The 21,363-nt window shown below is 39.1% G+C and overlaps 1 protein-coding gene across 3 annotated transcripts in view; it reads right to left on the bottom strand.

Moving 5' to 3' along the window:
- The window catches only part of LOC140209958 (TBC1 domain family member 22B-like), a 375,770-nt gene that overhangs the window by 338,108 nt on the left and 16,299 nt on the right, over positions 1–21,363 (bottom strand). For all 3 annotated transcript variants that reach the window (XM_072278648.1, XM_072278647.1, XM_072278649.1), the window contains one exon: positions 2,340–2,653. In XM_072278648.1, coding sequence (XP_072134749.1) covers positions 2,340–2,653 — 314 coding nt within the window. The remainder of the gene's footprint in view (positions 1–2,339; positions 2,654–21,363) is intronic.

Below are 21,363 nucleotides of genomic sequence, written 5' to 3' on the forward strand. Positions count from 1 at the left end.
ATAGTCCTCCAACCTCAGGACATGCACAATTTTTAAACGTGATGAGGCTTTCTGCCTGTACTAGTCTTTAACATGGGAAATATCAGATCTTTACCACCTTTCGGTGCAAATATATCTCTATATCTACTATAATCCTTCTACTAACGACCTTAACTCCATGCCCTCTGGTCTACAATCTCTCAGCTAAAGGAAATTTGCCAAGGCCTCTCATGGTATTATAGATCTCAATTAAGCCTCTCCTTGGCTCTCTTGCTCCAAAGGAAACAAGCCCATCCTATACAGTCTTTCATCACAATATGCTGGCAGTCTCCTCAAAAATCTCATCAACACCTTGTCCAGCAAAACCATGGGATTGAGTTCAAGAGCCGAAAGGTAATGTTACAGCCATATAGGATCCTGGTCAGATCCCACTTGGAGTACTGTGCTCAGTTCTGGTCACCTCACTACAGAAAGGATGTGGAAACTATAGAAGGGGTGCAGAGGAGATTTACAGGGATGTTGCCTGGATTGGGGAGCATGCCTTATGAGAATAGGGTGAGTGAACTTTATCTTTTCTCCTTGGAACAACGTAAGATGAAAGGTGACCTGATAGAGGTGTACAAGATGATGAGGGGCATTGATTGTGTGGATAGTCAGGCATTTTCCCAGGGCTGAAATGGCTAACACGAGGGGGCACAGTTTTAAGGTGCTTGCAAGTAGGTACAGAGGAGATGTCAGGGGTAAGTTTGTTTGTTTGTTTTTTTAAACACAGAGTGATGAGTGCATGGAATGGGCTGCCAGCCACTGTGGTGGATGTGGATACAATAGGATCTTTTAAGAGACTCCTGGATAGGTACATGGAGCTTAGAAAAATAGAGGGCTATGGGTAACCCTAGCTAATTTCTAAAGTAAGTACATGTTCAGCACAGCATTGTGGGCCAAAGGGCCTGTATTGTGCTGTAGCTTTTCTGTGTTTCTATTACATTTTTCCCCCAATTCACTTCTCTGACATATGCACAGATGCTGTATCTTCACCAAATGGGAAATCATGACACAGACTGTTATCTAGGAAGACAAAACCCCACATCATAACATAGAATAAGGTGTGTTAGTTAAGCTGATATGTTGATCAGGACAAATAACAGCATTCTTGAAATTATACCAGAGAACACTTCATAGCCGTTCTCCCCGAAACAGCTTCAATTTAATAACTGCTGCAAACAGAGACTCATACAACAATTCTCAGTTGTGCACCTGATATACAAATCTAGAACATTATTTAAGTATTCAATTGGACTCAAACAAAATAAAGTTGAGTCATTAATATTTAAATATTCTTAATGAGAAAACATTAACTGGGTTCATATATTAACTGATACAAGATAGAGTCCCTCTTTAATTAACTTGTACAAAACATCCCCAAAATAAGCTTTGAATGTGATTACCCAATCCATGTCCATTGTGAAAATACCTAATAGTAGAGCATTTGCAAAACCTGTACCTCTTCAAGTCAAAAAACAATTATGTACCCCACCCCACTGCCGGTTTTCTGCTGTTCCGCATTTTCCATTATGCTTTGAAAGTTCCTGGATGATCAAACATTGCATATTTCTCATTAATTATATTACATTAAAATATGATAAATTAGGCAGTAAAGGGGAGAAAGGGATTATTTCATATAAGCTGAATAGTGTATTGCTGAACAGACAGAAGTTTGAAAATCTGTCTAATGCAGCTCCCAGCTTTTCTTAAGTGTAATTGTCATCAGCCATCTATATGGCATAAAAGGGAACGTGGTTCATCAAGATGCACCGTGGAAGTATTCAGTTTCAGAGATAATCAATTAAGCTCTCAGCTAGAAATAGCAGGTACATACCGGAAGTCCCCACTCAACAAAAGAAATAAATTTAATCATCATTTTATACATTTGTATGCATTCTGTTTTAATTTTCAATGGACTTGGTAATAAAAATTATCCATCATATCAATGATATCAAGGTACTGCTTTTATGCAAATTATCTAGGATTGTCACTTTTTTTAAAAAGATATATATTTATTTGGGGGTATCCTTACACACAAATATTTTGAAAATCTAAACTAAAACAATAAGAAAGTAAGTTACATAGCTAGCAGTCCATATAACACAAGAAAGCTCAACTTGAACACCTATTTATCAGTCTCTGCAAATGCTATGTGATCTGCTTAATACTACCAGCACTTGTATAGTTCATTTAAAACACTAAAATCGTTGCTTACAAAAGTAATTTGTACAAGATCAATAAATTATGTGAAAAGTTAATTACCACTTTCTGTAGTGACCAAGAAAAACTCACTCCAGCTACACTTGTATAACCTTTACCTGAAGACTTTGATAGTTGTACCTCGCTGTTTGACTTGACCACTTTGCCATTTGTTTTAGCCTCATCGATTGATTCCGACTGATGCAACTTTTCACCTGGCCGATCCTTTAATTTATTGTGGTTCTGAATGACCTGAGCTGCTGTTGCCATTGCAACCTTTGAATTAAGATTCTGGGAAGCAACAGACAAGAACTCCTCTTCTTCATCATCCCCAATGTCCCAAGCATCACTGGTGCTTTTTGCAAACTCATGGAAACTTGAGGCTCTCTTTGACTTTGACTGTGTGTACATCTTGGAACCTTCTTTAAGTAAGCTGCAAAATGAAAAGAACAAAACATACGCGAGCATTAAATTAACTGCTCTAATAGCTGTATTAAAACACTAACCCCAAAGCATGACAGAGTCCTGTATTTCATGAATGTCACTATTTGATGTCAAATTGATTTTCAATAATGAATCACTTCATTACTTTTATTTTAAAAAATTACAACTAATTATAATAAATCTGTATACAGTGACAATGGTAAACCACTTCTGTAAAAGAATTTGCCAAGAACAATCATGGTCAAGACCATGACCGCCCACATTATATGACATGGCACATAATGAATGAATGAACACAGTGAAGGATTAGTATTTAGTGCCAATGACTTTAAAACACATTTACATATGTGTTAAAATATCTTTAATGGGCCACATAAATATGTAACATGATGACAATAAATGCTAACTGATTAAATTTTGCATTAGACTTAAAAACTCCTACATTCCAAACTAAATGATAGTTGTCTCAAGCAGCAATCAAGGACAGTAATAACTCAGCAAACATCAGATTCAAGATTCAGGATGGTTTAATGTTATTTCCAGTATACTGTACAAGTACAAAGGAGAATGAAATAAATGTTACTCTGAATCCAATGCAGCACAAAAAGCAGTAAAATAAACACAAGTACTAAAGTTACCATATACATAGATTGATTGTATGTCCATAAAATGATGCTAAGGAAAGGACTGTCTGTACACAATGTGGCTGACAAAAGACGATAAAGTAGTCATGGTGAGAGTGCAGAGAAGTGGGCTTGTGGGTGGAGGTGTTGATCAGCCTCCTACTTGGGGAAAGTAACTTTGAGTCTAATGTTCCTGGCATGAATGCCATGTAGCCTCCTCCCAGATGAGAATGGGAAAACAGTCCATGAATAGGGTGGGAGGCATCCTTCATGAGGCTACTGGCACTTTTCCGACATCTTCCTGTACATATCCTCGATGGCAGGTAGGCCAATACCAGTGATGTGTTGAGCAGTTTTGACTATCTGTTGAATACCCCTCCTGTCCGTACAAGTGCAGTTTCCGTACCATGCAGATGTAACAAGCTAGAATGCTCTCCACTGCATGTCAGTAGAATGATGAGAATTATAGATGTTCATATCCAGCACTCTTCAGCCTTCTCAGAAAGTACAGAGATTGATAAGCTTTCCTGATTGTCCCAGAGCACACTTCACACAATGAGAGGTTATATGACATGTGCACTCCCAGGAGTTTGAAATTGCTGGCAGTTTCCATTGCTGTACTGCCAATGCAAAGAGTGGTGAGAGTGGTGAGAGATCTCCTAAAGTTTATAGCTATCTCTATTGTCTTGTTGACATTGAGGAAGAGGTTATTTGCCTGGCACTGGTACCAGGCCTCAAGTTCTACCACCTCCTCTCTGTAGGCCATCTCATGATTTTTAATGAGCCCCACCAGAGCTGTTCATTGGCAAACTTAACAATGTGATTACTCCTGTTTGGCTGCACAGTTATGTGTAAACAGAATGTACAGCAATAGGCTCAGCACACAGTCCCAGGGGGCACCCATGTTGAAGATGATGGGGAGGGAGGTTCGTATCCATACATGGAACATACAGGCGTCACATTGCTTCAGACTTACGAAGATCAGAACAAATTTATTTTGACCAGGTGTACAGCAATTCACTTTACTGATAAAATTTATAACCACCATGGTTGTCTGCAAAATCTCACTCACAGTCCAATCCAATTTGTAAGTTTCAAGACAAATATGACAATTTGTATATTATGAGCCCCAAAATGAATCAGTGGCAAGCCACTGCAAAGGAAGAAATAACTTTGTTTGCACATTACTTAATTCAAACTTGGCTTAAGGCTTGCAAACCATTGTTAAATGCGCCATCATCAATTGCATACACATGCAAATCTCCACAGGTTCCCTCTCTGCAAGTGCTATAATACCATTAGAAATAAAATTAATTGAAAGGCAGTTATTGAAATGTATCATCATAATCCAAACCAACTGCAGACTATCTGATCAATAACATGAGATGGTCTTCCTTCTGAAGACCATTACGTCATTAATCCAGTAGGTGCCCATCGGAGCAGTCCAGTGTTTATGATTACAGGTCTTTATTTTTAATTCAGTATATCAAATAGAATTTTTGAAAACAATTAAAATTGTCATGCCACTTGCCATTTTAAGTTTTAATACCAGAGACCACCAACTCCACTCCCCCCCCCCCCGCCCCTGGCACCATAATCCAACTCTTATTAGTCTTAATAAGAACCCCTTTATATATTCATCTTCCAACTTCAAATGATATTATACAAAAATTCTAAGCCATAATTATAATTACTATGTTTAATCAGCTTATTACAGTTTGACTCAATTGATTACATGCTCACATTCAAGTCAAAAGGTCATGAATCCATGACCAATGAGGATTACACCACACAATCTACACCAATTCTGAGAATGAGTGCAGTCTTATTTTGGATACTATACCAAATTATGATCTCATCTATATTTTGTGATCATAGAAGAAATATAGGGAGCTTAATTGCTTAGCTATTTATTCCCTTATCCAGTATCTCAGAAAAACTTTTCATGATCGATGTTGGTAACTATATGCATCAGTATGTGCACTCTTCTATAAATGCCAACATAACAATTTCTAATCAGGTACATTAACTGTGATGCAATGGAATTCATCCTGATACAGGCACAATGTAATTAAAAGTTCTTTCACTTTCTTCCTCCAGGCACTTCAAAAGGCAATAAAGGTTATTTTAATTATTTAAAATAGATAACTTAGTCAGATCACACTTTTTCTGGCAAATGATCATTGCAAGAAAAGTCTGTAACTTCCCTTTGAATTTGACGGTAGGCAAGGTGGCGGGCCTGTTGTCAAGAGTGAGGAGGGCCGAAGGATTGATCGATTTAAGCACAGGGCCAAAGGCGGATCAAGGCAGCAAGATTCGAGCACCAGAGTGTAACAAAGCAATTAAACCCGATGTCTGGTCAAAAATTTAGACACTGGGTACAGGCCAGTTCAGATCACTGTTTCACAAGGTTTATTTGGCTCTATGCTGAACTATGGGACTCATGTAGACTTCAGTTCAAAACACTATTCACTTGCGTTTTTTTTCCCCTCTGCACACTGGGTGTTCGACTCTCTTTTTAAAAGTACATGTTTTTTTTGGGAGGGGGCGGTTTCTGTCTTTCATGGCTGCTTGTTAGGAGACGAATCTCAAGGTTGCATAATGAATACATACTTTAATAAATTTACTTTAAACTTCGAGATATCTTTAAATTTAATAGCTGCCACTACCTTTTTCAGTGAAACTCTAATCTTAGTATTTAACCTTTGAATATTCTTGACCAGACATGCTCATTGAGCTCACAAGGAATCCTCATTGCACCCAGTCTCAATTGGACCTTATCCTCCTTCATGCCTGGCAGATAATTCCCTCAATATCAACCATAAAACTCAAGACACATCAAACTTTAAAATGAATGACCCACAATCACCACCATCCATTTTCTTGGTAACTACACAAAGCAAATACATGCAATTCACAAAATGATCTTGGTTATCTCTGCAATCCATTCTTCGGGCGTGACCTCAGATGTTCTCCGTAGGTACTCATCACAACACTAATGATAGTTATATGCCCACAACTCTTAAACTTTGAGTTATCCAAAAATACTTTACTTACAACTTGCCTCATTGTATTGGAAACAGTAATCAGCAGCTATTTGTTTGTTCCTATTTGCCCTTTCCCCAGAATTGTAGAATTGAAACAACTTCATTTCTTTCCATCCTTCAATTCACCCACAACCTTGTTGAAGGTTGCGTGCAATTCCACAGACAAGAAGTTAAGTCAACAGAGAAAATGCAAGAACAAGAATGTGGAGCAAAAAATAACAACACAAACTGCTGGAGGAACTCAGTGCATTAAGCAGCATCTGCAGAGGCAATGGGATAGTCAATCTTGAGTCTAGCCCCTATATCGTGGTTAGTGAGAAGTATCCATCTTTGAATCCGCATCAGCTCAGGTTTATTATTAATTTGCCAAGAACCTCCAACTTTATTCCTGAACCTAACAAAATTGTGTGAACTACATATTAGGCATTTGATCACATGCTGAATATTTACAGGGAGTAATTAGTTGATGTAAATAAGCCTCCTTTGCCAACTAGCCAATGCCTGTGCGACATGCAAGTAACCCTTCACTTACAAACATTATCTGGATCAACTTCAATTCCCTTCTATTTATCTGCATTATTTATCTCAAATAGTTCAGGAAGTAGACAATGAAAGTTAGAAATGCTTTTGTTACTGTAATTCTGAACAGCCTTTTAAAGAGTCAGGTAAAATTAATTGTTCCTTTCCCTCTATATAAAAAAAACCCTTTTTAGAATTACAGAAATCAGAGCATGAACATGACACAGAAGGACATTAAAAATAATTTAAAATTCATGATTAAACATCACAGGAGGAACGCTGATAATATACAACATCCAGCTTTCACTGACAATACTACAAAACCTTTGCAGCAATTTGATAAAAACACATTATTAAGTTAGATAAATGCAAATTATTGGCAAAGTTTTAAATGTTTCTGTTAAATACTTCATAGCTTCAGAACAGCTAGAGGACCACTGTTTCAATATTATAAGGAGGCCACCACTTAGCCCATCTGGTAGGTCCATACTGAATTCCAAGCGAGCATCCCACAAATCCCATTCCATTGTCCCTACTACCCTGTACTACTGCAGTGTTTTCTCACATGCACACAAACACAACAAGTGATCCTTTCTGCTGATAACTAAGTGCTAATTCACACTGGCCAATTACCAGCAAACATGTGGGTCATTGAAAAAATTAAGAGCATGCAGGGAAAGTCACACAGTCAAGAAAATATGCAAATACAGACAACAGCCAAAGCTGCTGCAGAACTATACCATCCATTCTTTACAACAAACTAGTGAGCAAAAAGCCTTGTTATGACTATTTTTATGTTTCATTACAGCTTTCATGAGACTAATTAGAGAACAAATCATACCTGTATATTAAACCACAGAATGGATTTAAAATGTTCCACCAATGTTTAAGACATGGCTTAATAACTTAATTATTCTTAATGGGGCATAAAAGAAATTGCACAAAAAATATTTATTTTATGTAATGTTATTTACTTCCAGTCTGCATAAAATCCAAAGAACGTAATGATACAGTTTTATCTAATTGTTGCAATGAAGTCACATGGGCAAAAACATGCTCAACTGAGATGTGAAATAAAACAAAGTGCTTTTTAAAAGTACAAGTGTTCACACTACAGCTACAATTAAATGATCCCTATTCTGTATAGAATGTATACAATAAATATAGCCTTTATATAAAACTAGATAACAATCTAAACTAGATATACGAATAACTAATAGTTAGAAATTCTGTATAAGAACCCTTTTAAATAGTATAAGTATAGGTTCATTTACTTTAAATATTACTGTCTTCATAATAGCTTGCAAGTTGTCATTTACAGTCCATTTCCTTCCACTTGGCAACTAATTCAGGTTAATAGTCTTTTGAGGATGTTCAGTTAGTGATCTTTATAACTTTCCATCCTTCTACAATGACCAGTTTTAAAAAAAAATAAGATCAAGGCTGCCTTCACTTTAGGTAAGTATTCAACTACAAATGAAAAGACGACATTTATTCTGAGCCTCCTGCCAACATTGTTCAGAACTGTCCAATTCCATGATTTTGTAATCTGGCTCTCTCCCATAGTTGCTCAATTAAAATCCAGCGCATAGGCAGGTTTCAGGAGAGAAAAACCTTTTGATCATTTTGCATCTTTCAGACCTGAAGTACCAGGCAATTATTTTTTTTTAAAGTTCAACAGTTAAAAGCAGTAAAGAATCCAAAGATAAAGAGACTGCGACCAATTTAAACTTGTCCAATAATTGAATGATAGTACATGAGAAGGCGGGGTTACTTTGGAAATGGATTAACTGTGACAATAAATATAACATTGTTAAAATTGACAAAGGCTTGGTCTTACACAAAACGAAATCATAAATTGGATATCAACTTCTGGAGGTTTTCTTAAAACCACAAAGCTATTGTCTGAGTTACTGTGATCATACAGCTATTAAAGCATCTTCCCAAGATAGTCTCACTTCAAATGAGAGTATAATATTTTTTTTCCTTTATCTCCTAAAATTCTAACCTGAACTGATCTAAAAAAAACTATTTCAAATCCCACATGCAGGATTTTAGAAACTTGCAAGTTTCGAATCTTGAAGTATCTTGGACAAGGAATAATCATGAGACTTTGAATATATCTCTTCACCCCCAACCTTTTTGTGATGTGATAACGTACTTTAATTTAGGTGCTGATTTACGCGCAGTATGATACTGCTACATATATGATACAATGTAAAACTGAAATTGTTGAAGATCATGCAAAAAAATGCTTTAGGGTTTGGGTTAACTCTAACCCTACTTACTGTAAATTGAAATAAACATTTTGTTGACATCATCAAAAGTAGAACTTTATATCACTAAACATACAGGTATTTTTATTCCGCCCACAGGGATCGCTCCTTCTGCGATTCCCTCGTCCATTCACCTCTCCGCAGTAATCCTAATTTCCCTCCTGGCACTTATCCCTGCAAGTTTCCGAAAGTGCTACACCTGCCCAGGCACCTCCTCCCCCACCTCGATTCAGGGCCCCAAGCAATCCTTCCAGGTGAGGCAACACTTCACCTGCGAATCTGCTGAGGTCGTCTATCCTGTCCAGTACTCTCGATGTGGTCTCCTCTACGTTGGTGAGACCCGTTGTAAATTGTAATTTCTCTTCCCCCCCCCCGCCCCCACCTCCTCTATTTCCCTTGCTGATCTTTTACTTTTCTCACCTGCCCATTACTTCCCCCAGGATCCCCTCCTCCTTCCTTTCACCCTATGGTCCACTCTCCTCCATCAGATGTTTTCCTCTTCAGCCCTCAACCTTTCCCACCCACATGGCTTCACCCATCAGCTTCCAGCTAGCTTCCATCTCTCCTCCCCACAACTTTTTTTATTTTAGGATCTTCCCCCTTCCTTCTCACTCCTGAAGGGTTTCAGCCTGAAACGTCGACTATCTATTCATTTCCATAGACACTATCCGACCGGATGAATTCCTCCAGGATTTCAAGTGTGTTTTGCTTTAGACATCCAGCGTCTGCAGACTTTCTCGTGTTTATGTAGAGCTCCTGGAACAGGCCCATCCCAGAGTCAAGGTGGCACAATGCTTATGCAAAATCCTTCCACCCATCTTTGACAATACACCGCAAACATTTTGGCAAATTTGGCTTATTGCTGCCACATGTACTAAGATACAGTGAAAATTCTGAAGTGCAGCACAGGTGGGTAATGAAGTGAAAGGCCATAATGAGGTAGTTTGTCAGGTCAAAAGTCTATCTTATCATACTCTAGGGCCGTTAAAGAATCCTATAACAGTAGGATAAAAGTTGTCCCTAAGCTTAGTGGTTCCAGCTTTTGTATCTTCTGTCTGATAGGAGAGCAGAGAAAAGAGAATACCTAGGTGGGTGGGATCCTTTATTATGCTGGCTTCTTTACCAAAGCATCAAGTGCAGATAAAGTCTGTGAAGGAAAAGCTGATTACCACGATATGCTGAGCTACGCCTACAATTGTGCAGTTTCTTGCAGTCCTCGTGTCCCAGCAACACCCTCCTAAACCTCTTTCCAACTTCATGCCATCATTCCTATAGCAGGTGACCACAAGTGAACAATATTCCAACTGCAACATAACATCCAAGCTTCTATATTCCCTGCCCACACTGATGAAGGTCAGCATGTCTAAAGCCTTCATCACCACCTTGTCTACATGTGATGCCATTTTCAGAGAACCATGTACTTGTTTTCCTTGATCTTTCTGTCCTACAATACTCCCCAGGGCTCTACCATTCACTGATCAAGTCCTATTATCATTTATCTTCCCAAAATGCAATACCTTGCACTTATCTGTATTGCATGCCATTTACCATCCTGAGCAACGTGCCTAACTGAAGATCCGCTTGTAATTTTTGATAACCTTCTTCATTATCTGTGATACCACCCACTTCATTGTTATCTTCCAAATTACTAACCATGTCTTTCCAATGCTCATTCAAATGATGAATAACAATGGGCCCAGCATCAATCCCTGCGGCACCACTGATCACAGGCTTCAAATTGGAAAAACAACTTTCTACCTTCAAGCCAATTATGTTTCCACTTAGCTAGCTCTCCCTAGACCCCATGTGATCTAACCTTCTCTTGCTTTCCATATGGGACCTCGTCAAAAGGCCTTGCTAAAGTCCAAATAGATAATATCCACTACCCTGGCCTCATCAATTGTGTTGGTTCCCTCTTCAACAAACTAACAGATTAATTGAAGGAGGGAAAGTAGAGAGGGATCAATTACAACAGGCACAAGAGATTCTGCAGATGCTGTAAATCTTGAGCAACACACAAAAATGCAGGAGGAACTCAGCAAGTCAGGCAGCATCTTGCGGGGTTGCGGGGGGGAGGGGGGAAGGAGGGAAGGGGGAGGAGATAAGCTGTCGATGTTTCAAGCTGAAACCTTTAATGGATCCATGACGATTGAGTCCTGATTAACTGCATCCATTAACTGAAATTGCAGGTGACTAAAAGTCAGCAAGAATCTAAAGGTTGATTTGTTCAATTTCCCTCTTTCTTACAGGCAAGTGATGGACCCAAATGCATGCTCATCCTTCAGCACCTCGTAAAAGCAACTAACATTCACATACACATGTAAGCACTACGCAATTTAAATCTGCAAGAACATTTCGGCTACATATTCAAATACGTCCATACCCAATGTTCACATACATGCACTTCCAGCAGTCATCACCGGATAACAAGTATTAATGCTATCCTTGGCTTATATGCCTCACCCTGATTCATAACACTGTCGACATTCACAGAACCTTCACTATCACTTTGATCTGGATCAAGTTATTCACCACCAGCTGGGAACTAATCCTGTTTTTTTCAGTTTTATAGTCAGCAACCTACTGTTTTAACAAGTATCCAGGGATCTAGAGTACAAACACTGATACTGTTACAAACTGGTTCATATTTAGGAAGAAATTAAAGACTAGGAGGAAAATAAAAAAAAACACTTTCATTTAGAATAACAAGTGCAATTAAACTGAAGTACATAACCAAGGGATACAAAAGCTTAGAAGCTTCTTCCCAATATGCTACTGACAAATAACATTTACACACCCTTTTGGCAGTTATACACATACTTCAATCTCATTTGAATTTTCAAGTGTTCATTACCATCATCTGTCCAGTCCAAAAAGTAATTTGATATTAAACAGATTCAGGTGTTGGAGTCACTAGTTCAAAAACTTACTTTAAATAAAAATACATAGCAGCAGTACAATTATAGAATACTGAAGCACAAATTAGTGAGTGAGCCTTGATACATTTGTTGTGTTATATATACAAATGCACTACCATAAAAAATGTTTGTTTAGTACCACATCTCTGTAACCTCTACCATTAAACCAGACGAGAGCTGTAATCTTAAGCACGTATCATGGAATAATTTCTCTGGCTCAGATATAAATTGCTATTCCCTGACCAAAACAAAGTACAATCACCACAAAGACAGATTCAGCTCAAGCAACAAATCAAGTACAAACAAATAAATGCTATTCCACACTCATTAACGTCAGACTAAATATATTTTTTAAAATCTTAAGTGTACACTGAGAAATTAACAGTTATAGTCTACATTAGAAAAACAGAATCACTATCCAGTGTATTAAAATGTACGGAAACATCAGAATCAGATTTACCAGCACAATTATCATGAATTTTGTTTTACTACATTTACATTTCACTTTGATCACATGCTCTAAACATACCGCAAAAATTTAAATTTCACAGAGGATACTCATAGCAGTTCTCAAATCTTCCAAATGACTATTCTCTACCTTGCAAAATAATTTCTAACCACAGATGCTGTACTCTCCATTCAACCAAAGAAAAACATTTTGCAGCAATTACACATTTTCAGGATTTACACCAACAGCCAAGGGAAATAATATAAAATTACTGATTGTGACACAGGTTGATTACATCAGTCCAGGAGCACATAAGCATAAAATTTTGAAAATACTATATTTGGACATGAATGCCATAGGTCTGCTGGAAATGAATCTTTTTTGAGTGCATGTTGCATGTTTACTTCTGATTTTTAAAAAAGGGTACAATTTGATATTCGTACCATGACACTGCATCTAAAATTTCATTTTAGCTACATTTGAATAGATACATTTTCCAACTCAAAACGCTAAATGGCAATAAATGTTCTTAGCCCAACTGACATAAATAATAAGCAAACAAACGCGTAATAATCTTGGAGAATGGTGCAAGTCCCAGCAGTCAACTTTGTGTGGTCCCTGTGGCATCTGGCACAAATGAAGGCAGTTAGCTAGGAACTTTTGTGGCTTCTTTTTAACCAGCTGAGTTGTCCATCTTGCTTGCTCTGCCCCCAATGTCCTCTGTAACATTCAGTCACTACTAACCACAACTATCAACAGCTAAATCTCAAATGCTTGTTTCAATGCCCGTTGTCTTTACAACTTTTTTTACAGTTGCCTTAAGTGCAAAAACGAATATCCAGCAGAATACATCTCAGTGGTCAGCTCACTGCATGGCAAATCATTGCAAACACAAATGTCATCAATCCAGTGAAAGCTTAATAACTGATATACACTGATGGAATTAGCATATTCTAAGAATTTTAAGCTACCGTTCTTGTTATTTTTTAAATTTTTTTTTATGTAGAATACAGCATGGTAACAGGCCCTTCTGGCCAACAAGTGAGCCCATGCTGCCCAAATACACACGTGACCAATTAACCTACTAACCAACCCACACATCTTTAGAATGTGGGAGGAAGCCAGAGAACCCATATGAAACCCACGTGGTCACAGAGAGAACGTAAAAATCTTCTTACAGACAGCAGCAGGAATTGAATCCAGGTTGCTACCATGCCACCATGATTAGAAGACATCTATGAGGTCTACTGCTCTTTTGTATTGCCCCCTTACTGAATAAAGAAAACTAATGTTTTCTAGACTAACATTTGAAATAGGTGGGATGCCTTGAAGAAAGGTTAGACAGGTCATGCTTACATCGATTAGAGTTTAGAATGAAGAAAGGAGATTTGATTGAAACACAAGATCTATGCATCTGCTGCCCAGACCTCTCTCCTACAGAAGAACATACTGACACAGGCTTTGAAGACTCAGTTTAATGATTGGACATGTTGAATAGTCTCTAGTCTCAGATGAACAAAACAGCTGCAGCTTTCATGTCCATACACCAGTATCTCTATCAGCAGGCAGGATGTTATCCAGGGAATTGGCTCACTATGAGTAATTACAGTGAAAAAAAAATGTTGAAGGAATTCAGTGGGTCAGGCAGCAGCTGAAGAAAAGGAGAGACTACAATTATAGTCACAATCCTGCATTAGGACTGTGTGTATAAAGGGGAGATGGCCAATATAAAAAGAGGAGGGGTTGGATGGGCTAGGAATGGAAATTAAGGAATTGGGTGAAGAGGTGTTTATGGACAGATATAACTAGGTCGGAAGGGGAAGAAGAGAAGGAAAGAATAGAAATTGTAACAGAAGCTAGGAGCTAATAATTGGAGATAAAGAGCTGCAGATTATAAAATCCAAGTACAAAGCAAGTCTACAAATAGAATCAAGGGAGGCATGGTGGGCAGATAGGAACTAGAAAGGGGTAGAGGTCCCAGTAGAGTGAGTGAGTGATAGACAGATAGAACCAGGGAGGAGGAGAGGTATGAAAAGAAATGTACAAAGGGACCTGGATCAATAAGAAAGAGAGAAAGGAAGGAAGAGGGAGTGTGGGTTACCTGAAATTGGAAAATTCAATGTTAATGCCATCAGGTTGTAGACTACCCAAGTAGAATAGAAGGTACTGCTACTTTACTCTTGTTGGCTTCGTGCAGTAGTGAAGGCTGAGAACCGTGTGAGCAAAAGGGTGGAAATGGGGAGCAGAGTTAAACTGAATTGAGCTGACTTTATTACTTACATTCTTCATACACACGAGTAAAAATCTTTACATTATGTCTCTGTTCAAATGTGCAATTATAGTAATTTATAGTAATTATAATAAATATTATGTACAACAGGATAGTCAATATAACATAGAAATACAGTTCTGTCAGCATGAATTAAGCAATCTGATGGCCTGGTGGAAAAAGCTGTCACGGAACCTGGTGGTCCTGGCTTTTATATTGTGGTACCATTTCCCAGATGGTAGCAGCTGGAACAGTTTGTGGTTGGGGTGACTCGGGTCTCCAATGACCCTTCAGGCCCTTTTTACACACCTGTCTTTGTAAGTGTCCTGAATAATGGGATGTTCACACCCACAGATGCGCTGGGCTGTCCGCACCACTCTCTGCAGAGTTCTGCAATTGAGGGAAGTATAGTTCCCATACCAGCCAGTGATGCAATCAGTCAGGATGCTCTCAAGCATGCCCCTATAGAAAGTTCTAAGAATTTGGGGGGGTCATACCAAACTTCAAGGCACTATTGTGCCTTTTCACCACACAGACCATGTGAGATCCTCCGTAATATTCTCAGAACTGGGAGCCCCAAAGAGACCAGACAGAGTGCCGGTGCTCGACAAAATAGTGTCCTCGCCGGTGCTTGGTCTTACCAATACAGAAGCCACATTCAAAGGAACAGACAAGATTGTAGGAGGTGCATGTGAATTTTTGTCTCACCTAGAAGTGCTTTTTAGGCTCTTTGCTAATTGTAGATAATTATAGTACTGTTTCCGAAAGTATTGCTATGGCATGAACCTGGCATGAACTCCTGCCTTCACCATTGCCTTGCTGGAAACCTGAAGTACTAAGCAGCCACATTGCTTAGCCTAACCTGCTTACCACCAATCCTGACAACGAGCATTTCTGCACCATGTTATGGAGTTATGCATGCTAGAAGAGTGCCAACAGTGGGCACAGATTTATTTCAAATTCCTAGCATGAAAGAGAAAAGAGGGGTTTGCACCAGGCCGTCAACACAGTGTTACACAAGTGGATGTTTTGTTTTTAAAAATAGAGCGATTAATATTTCTAAATGTTCAGAAGATAGAACTACAAGTGCTATAATGAATCAAAGCTCTGTGGTATGGCATTCAGCAGTGTTCTAGTTTATTGATCTCAGTATGAAATGAAAAATTGCAGGCAACAATACATGTCTGAATGTCGCAGCTCTCAATCTTCAGTTTAAATAATGGTAGTATGGCAGACTCCTGGGTCATGACAATCTGATGTAGATGTTAATAACAAACTCTTTACAGACACAGAACAGTCTCTTTTAATCACTAAAGGTATCTCTACATATGGGAATGCTGGGACGCTATTGTCAGCACAGAGCAATTCCTCAAAGACCAAGTGCACTTTTTTTTAAGCTATTAGGCAGATAAGACTGAACAATTTTCCATTGGTTATGGTGTAAGTGATTCTGTATAAACAAGACACAAAACAATGGAAAGAATATTCCACGATTAGCCTCAGAGCATAATGCTATCTAACTCTTTAAAAGAAAGAGAACATGTCAACCAGGTTCAGTGGGCAGCCAATTTTCTTCAGCAGTTTGAATAAACTGCCCACCCTCACACAATTGAATGCATTGGTGAGGCCAGTCAAAGCTCTGTTTTTGCTAAAGGCATTTCTCCCCTACTTTCTGAACTAAATTATTTAGCAGAATGTATATTCCAAATTAACTTCACAGATTAAATTTAAATTTTTCTTGATACTATGATGATCTATGTTCATTTCCAATCTTGCCACAAATGATTTCAGGACTGAGGCCATCTGAACATACTACTGTTCACAATACCAAACTTGACACCAATCCAGATGGTCTGCATATTTATGCCGATCCTATGCCCTTCAAGGAGGAATCACACATTATTAAGGATCCTCATCATAAGGCATACCCCCTTCTTATTTCTACCATCGGCACATACAGGAGCCTGAACACCCACACTCAATATTTAGGAACAGCCATTAGATTTCTGAACAATCTACGAACACTACCTCACCATTCTGCTTTTGCACTTTTTTTTATTATAGAGAGTATAGTTTTTTTTAATGTCTTGCAGTGCATTGCTGTCACAAAACCATAAGACATAGGAGCAGAATCAGGCCACTCAGCTTCACTGAGTCTGCTCCACCATTCCATCATGGCTTATTTATTATCCCTCTCAACCCCATTCTTCAGTCTTCTCCCCATAACATTTGACATCCTGACTAATCAAAAACCTATCAACCTCCATTTTAAATTTGCTCAATCATTTGACCTCTACACGTCAGTAGCAATGAATTCCACAGATTTACCACCCTTTGGCTAAAGAAATTCCTCATCTCCATCCCTATATTCTGAGACCATGCCTTCTGGTCCTGGACTCACCCACTATAGGAAAAATCCATTCCACATGCACTCTATCTAGGCCTTACAATATTTGATATATTTAATGAGATACCCCTCATTCTTCTCAACTCCAGCGTGTATAGGCCTGGAGCTATCAAACACTTCTCATACAGTAAGCCTTTCATTCCTGCAAGTATTCTCATGAACCTCCACTGGACCCTTTGCAATGCAACTTTTCTTAGGTCAGGGGCCCAAATCTGTTCACAATACTCCAAAGCACAGTCTGACCAATGCCTTATAAAACCTCACCATTACATCCTTGCTATTATATTCTAGTCCTCAAAAAACGAATGTTAAAATTGCATTACCATCAATTCAATCTGCAAGTTAGCCATCAGAAAATCCTACACAAAGACTCCCAAGTCCCTTTGCACAGCTGATTTTTGAATTTTCTACCCATTTAGAAAATAGTCTACACTTTCATTCCTTTACCAAAGTGCATGACTATACAATTCCATAAACTATATTCCATCTCCCACTTCTTTACCCATTCTCTTAATCAGTTCAGGTCCTTCTGCGGACTCCCTGATTCCTCAAAACTAATGCCCTTCCACCTACCTTTGTATCGTCAGCAAACTTAGCCAAAATCCATTAATTCCGTTATCCAAATCGTTAACACATAACATGAAAAGGAGTCCCAATACCAACCCCTGCATAACACCACTAGTCACTGGCAGCCAACCAGAATAGGCCCCCTTTATTCCCTGTCTTAGCCTCCTGACAGTCAGCCAATGTTGTATCCAAGCTAGCATTTTTCCTGTGATCCAACTGAACTCCCACTGGTTCTCCTTTGTCGATCCTGCTTGTTATTTCTTCAAAGAATTCCAACAGATTTTTCAGGCAAGATTTCCCCTTGAGGATACGTGCCGATTTTGGCCTATTTAATCATGTGCCACCAAGTACCCCGAAACCTCATTCTTAACAATCAACTCCAACATGTTCCTAACCACTGAAGTAAAGCTAACTGGCATGCAATTTCATTTCTTCTGCCTCCTTCCCTTCTTAAAGTGTGAAGTAACATTTGCAATTTCCAGTCCTCTGGAACATTCCAGAATCTAGTGATTCTTGAAAGATCATTACTAATACCGTCACAGTCTCTTCATCTAGCTCTGTTAGAAACCTGGGTGCAGTCCTAAGGGTTCCTTTACTTTAAGCTCCCTCATCAAATCTGGTTTGTTACACAACACCAAATCCAGGATTGCCTTTCTCCCAGTGGGCTCAACCACAAACTGCTCTAAAAAGCTATAAACTGCCTTTTCTTAACATCCAACACCAACCTGATTTTCACAATCTACTTGCTTATTGAAATCCCCCATGACCATCATAGCATTGCTCTTACTACATGTCTTTTCTATCTCCAGTTGTAACTTATATCCTACATACTCGCTACTCTTCAGAGGCCTGTATACAACTCCCATCAGGGTCTTTATACCTTTGCAGTTTAGTACCTCTACCCACAGGTATTCTACATCCTTCGATCCCATATCACCTCTTTCCAAGACTTGATTTCATTTTTTTTAAACCAATAAAGCCACCCACCCCGCCTGTCCTTTCGATACAATGTGTATCTTTGGATGTTAAGCTTCCAACTGTGATCTTCTCTTAGACAAGATATTGTGATGGGCACAACATAAGACCATAAGATATAGGAGCAGAAGCAGGCTATTCGGCCCATCAAGTCTGCTCCACCATTCAATCATCTAATCAAAAGAACCCTGCTCTCATCTCAATCTCAAAATTATGTCTCCGGTTTAGTCTCCGATACTCCAGCATTTGGCTCCTTACCATCCTCACCACGGCCTCTCATCAGAAATACAGAATGTCTCTGATGCATCTCACTCTCTCCCCCTTTCCCCTACCATGTCCCCTTTCCCTGTCCCCTTCTTGCTCACAGACCACAATGGAGACCAATATCAGAACAGGTTCATAGAAACATAGAAAACAGGTGCAGGAGTAGGCCATTCGGCCCTTCGAGCATGCACTGCCATTCAGCATGATCACGGCTGATCATCCAACTCAGAACCCTGTACCTGCCTTCTCTCCATAACCCCTGATCCCTTTAGCCACCAGGGCCATATCTAACTCCCTCTTAGATATAGCCAATGAACTGGCCTCAACTGTTTCCTGTGGCAGAGAATTCTACAGATTCACCACTCTCTGTGTGAAGAAGTTTTTCCGCATCTCCATCCTAAAAGGCTTCCCCTTTATCCTCAAACTGTGACCCCTCGTTCTGGACTTCCCCAACATAGGGAACAATCTTCCTACATCTAGCCTGTCCAATCCCTTTAGAATTTTATACGTTTCAGTAAGATCCCCCCTCAATCTTCTAAATTTCAGAGAGTATAAGCCCAATCGATCCAGTCTTTCATCATATTAAAGTCCTGCCATCCCAGGAATCAATCTGACATACCTGCCAATTTCTAACAGCAGTACAAGATTGTCTACCTTATTCTGCATACTGCATGCATTCAACTATAACACCTTGAGTCCTGTATTCATTACCGTTTTTGACTTTGCCCCCATATTACAGTTCAACTCATCACGCTGACTGCAAATTTGCTCTATCATCTACCTGCCCTTGCTTTCAGTCACACTACACCATGCATCAATTTGTATACCAACTACCTCAACCTCAAACTATCAAATTAGTTTAAATCCTCCCCAAATGGCAAAACTGCCCGCAAGAATATTGGTCCCCCTTGGGATTAAGTGTAACCTGTCCTTTTTGTACAGCTTATACTTTCCCCAGAAGAGATCCCAACAAAAGCAGATTTCACAACAGAGGTCAGTGATAATAAACAATTCAGAATAACAGCATGTTGGCTCAAATCTAACATTGCTCGAAAAGTATTTTAACTTTACTAGTTGCACCACACTAAAAACCACATTCTATTTATGTTTTGTAATTCACCCTACTTTGGGTATACTAACGTTTGTGACAGTCATTCTGTTAAGCAAATTTTGCCTAATTGTCACTTATCCTTTTGTTCTGGTTTTGTATTTAATATTCTAACTAATAAGATTATTTAATTTGTTTTCAATATGAATGTAAACAGAGTGCCTAATATCTCTGGATGTATTAGTATGCAACAGTTCTAATATATTAATTCAGAGATTGAGAATATAAAATTTAAAATCATAAAGTATGGATGAAAAGGAAACAAGTTTTCCTGTGACCCTACCAACTGTCAACAGAGCATGGAAAACAAAGTCCCAGTGAGCATCAAGGATGCGCAAAAATCAGGCCCATTGAGACAAATGCCAAAATAATCAGGATTTCCAAATCATACAGTGGATTATTGTTATTTTTCCTGCTTCTTATAGTATAAGCAAGATTATAAACAAATTCTGCAGATGTTGGAAATTCAAAGGAACATACATAAAATACTAGAACTCAGCAGGTCAGGCAGCATCAATGGAAATGAACAAACAGTCAGCATTATGGGCAGATACCCTTCTTCAGGACTGGGAAAAAAAGGGGAAAAACGCCAGAATGAAAAGGTGGGGGGAGGATAGCTGGAAAGTGATAGGTGAAGCCAGGTGGGCAAGTAAGAAGTAAGATAAAGGGCTGGAGAGTACGGGATCTGATGAGAGGAGTGGACCACACAAGAAAATGAAGTGGGGGTGACACCAGGGGAGGTGATAGGCAGGTGATGAGAGACAAGAGGCCAGAGTGGGAAATAGAAGAGGGGAGCAGCAGGAATTTTTTTTCAAACCAGAATGAAAAATCGATATTCATTCCATCACGTTGTAAGTTACCCAAACAAAATACAAGGTGTTACCCCTCCACCCTAAGGGTGGCCACATCATGGCGCAAGTGAAGGCTAAAGCCCAACAAGTCGGAGCAGGAACCTGAATTAAAATGTTTGGCCACCAGGAAGTTCCACTTTTAGCAGATAGAGCAGAGGTGCTTAACAAAGCTGTTCTCAATTTATGACGAGGCTCACCAATATATAGGAAGCCGTGATAGGAGCACCGGAAACAATGGACAACCCTAGTGGATTCACAAGTGTTGCCTCACTTGGAAAAACTGTTTGGGTCCCTGAATGGAGGCAAAGGAGGAAGTGAATGGGCAACAAAAGCACTTTGGCCGATTGCAGAGAAAGTCCCTATGGAGATAGTGGAAGTTGCGGAGAATGTGTTGGATGAGGAGACTAATGGGGTGGTAGGTTAGGGC

This window comes from Mobula birostris, chromosome 14, assembly GCF_030028105.1.
Source record: "Mobula birostris isolate sMobBir1 chromosome 14, sMobBir1.hap1, whole genome shotgun sequence".
In the NCBI taxonomy this organism is placed as follows: Eukaryota; Metazoa; Chordata; class Chondrichthyes; order Myliobatiformes; family Myliobatidae; genus Mobula; species Mobula birostris.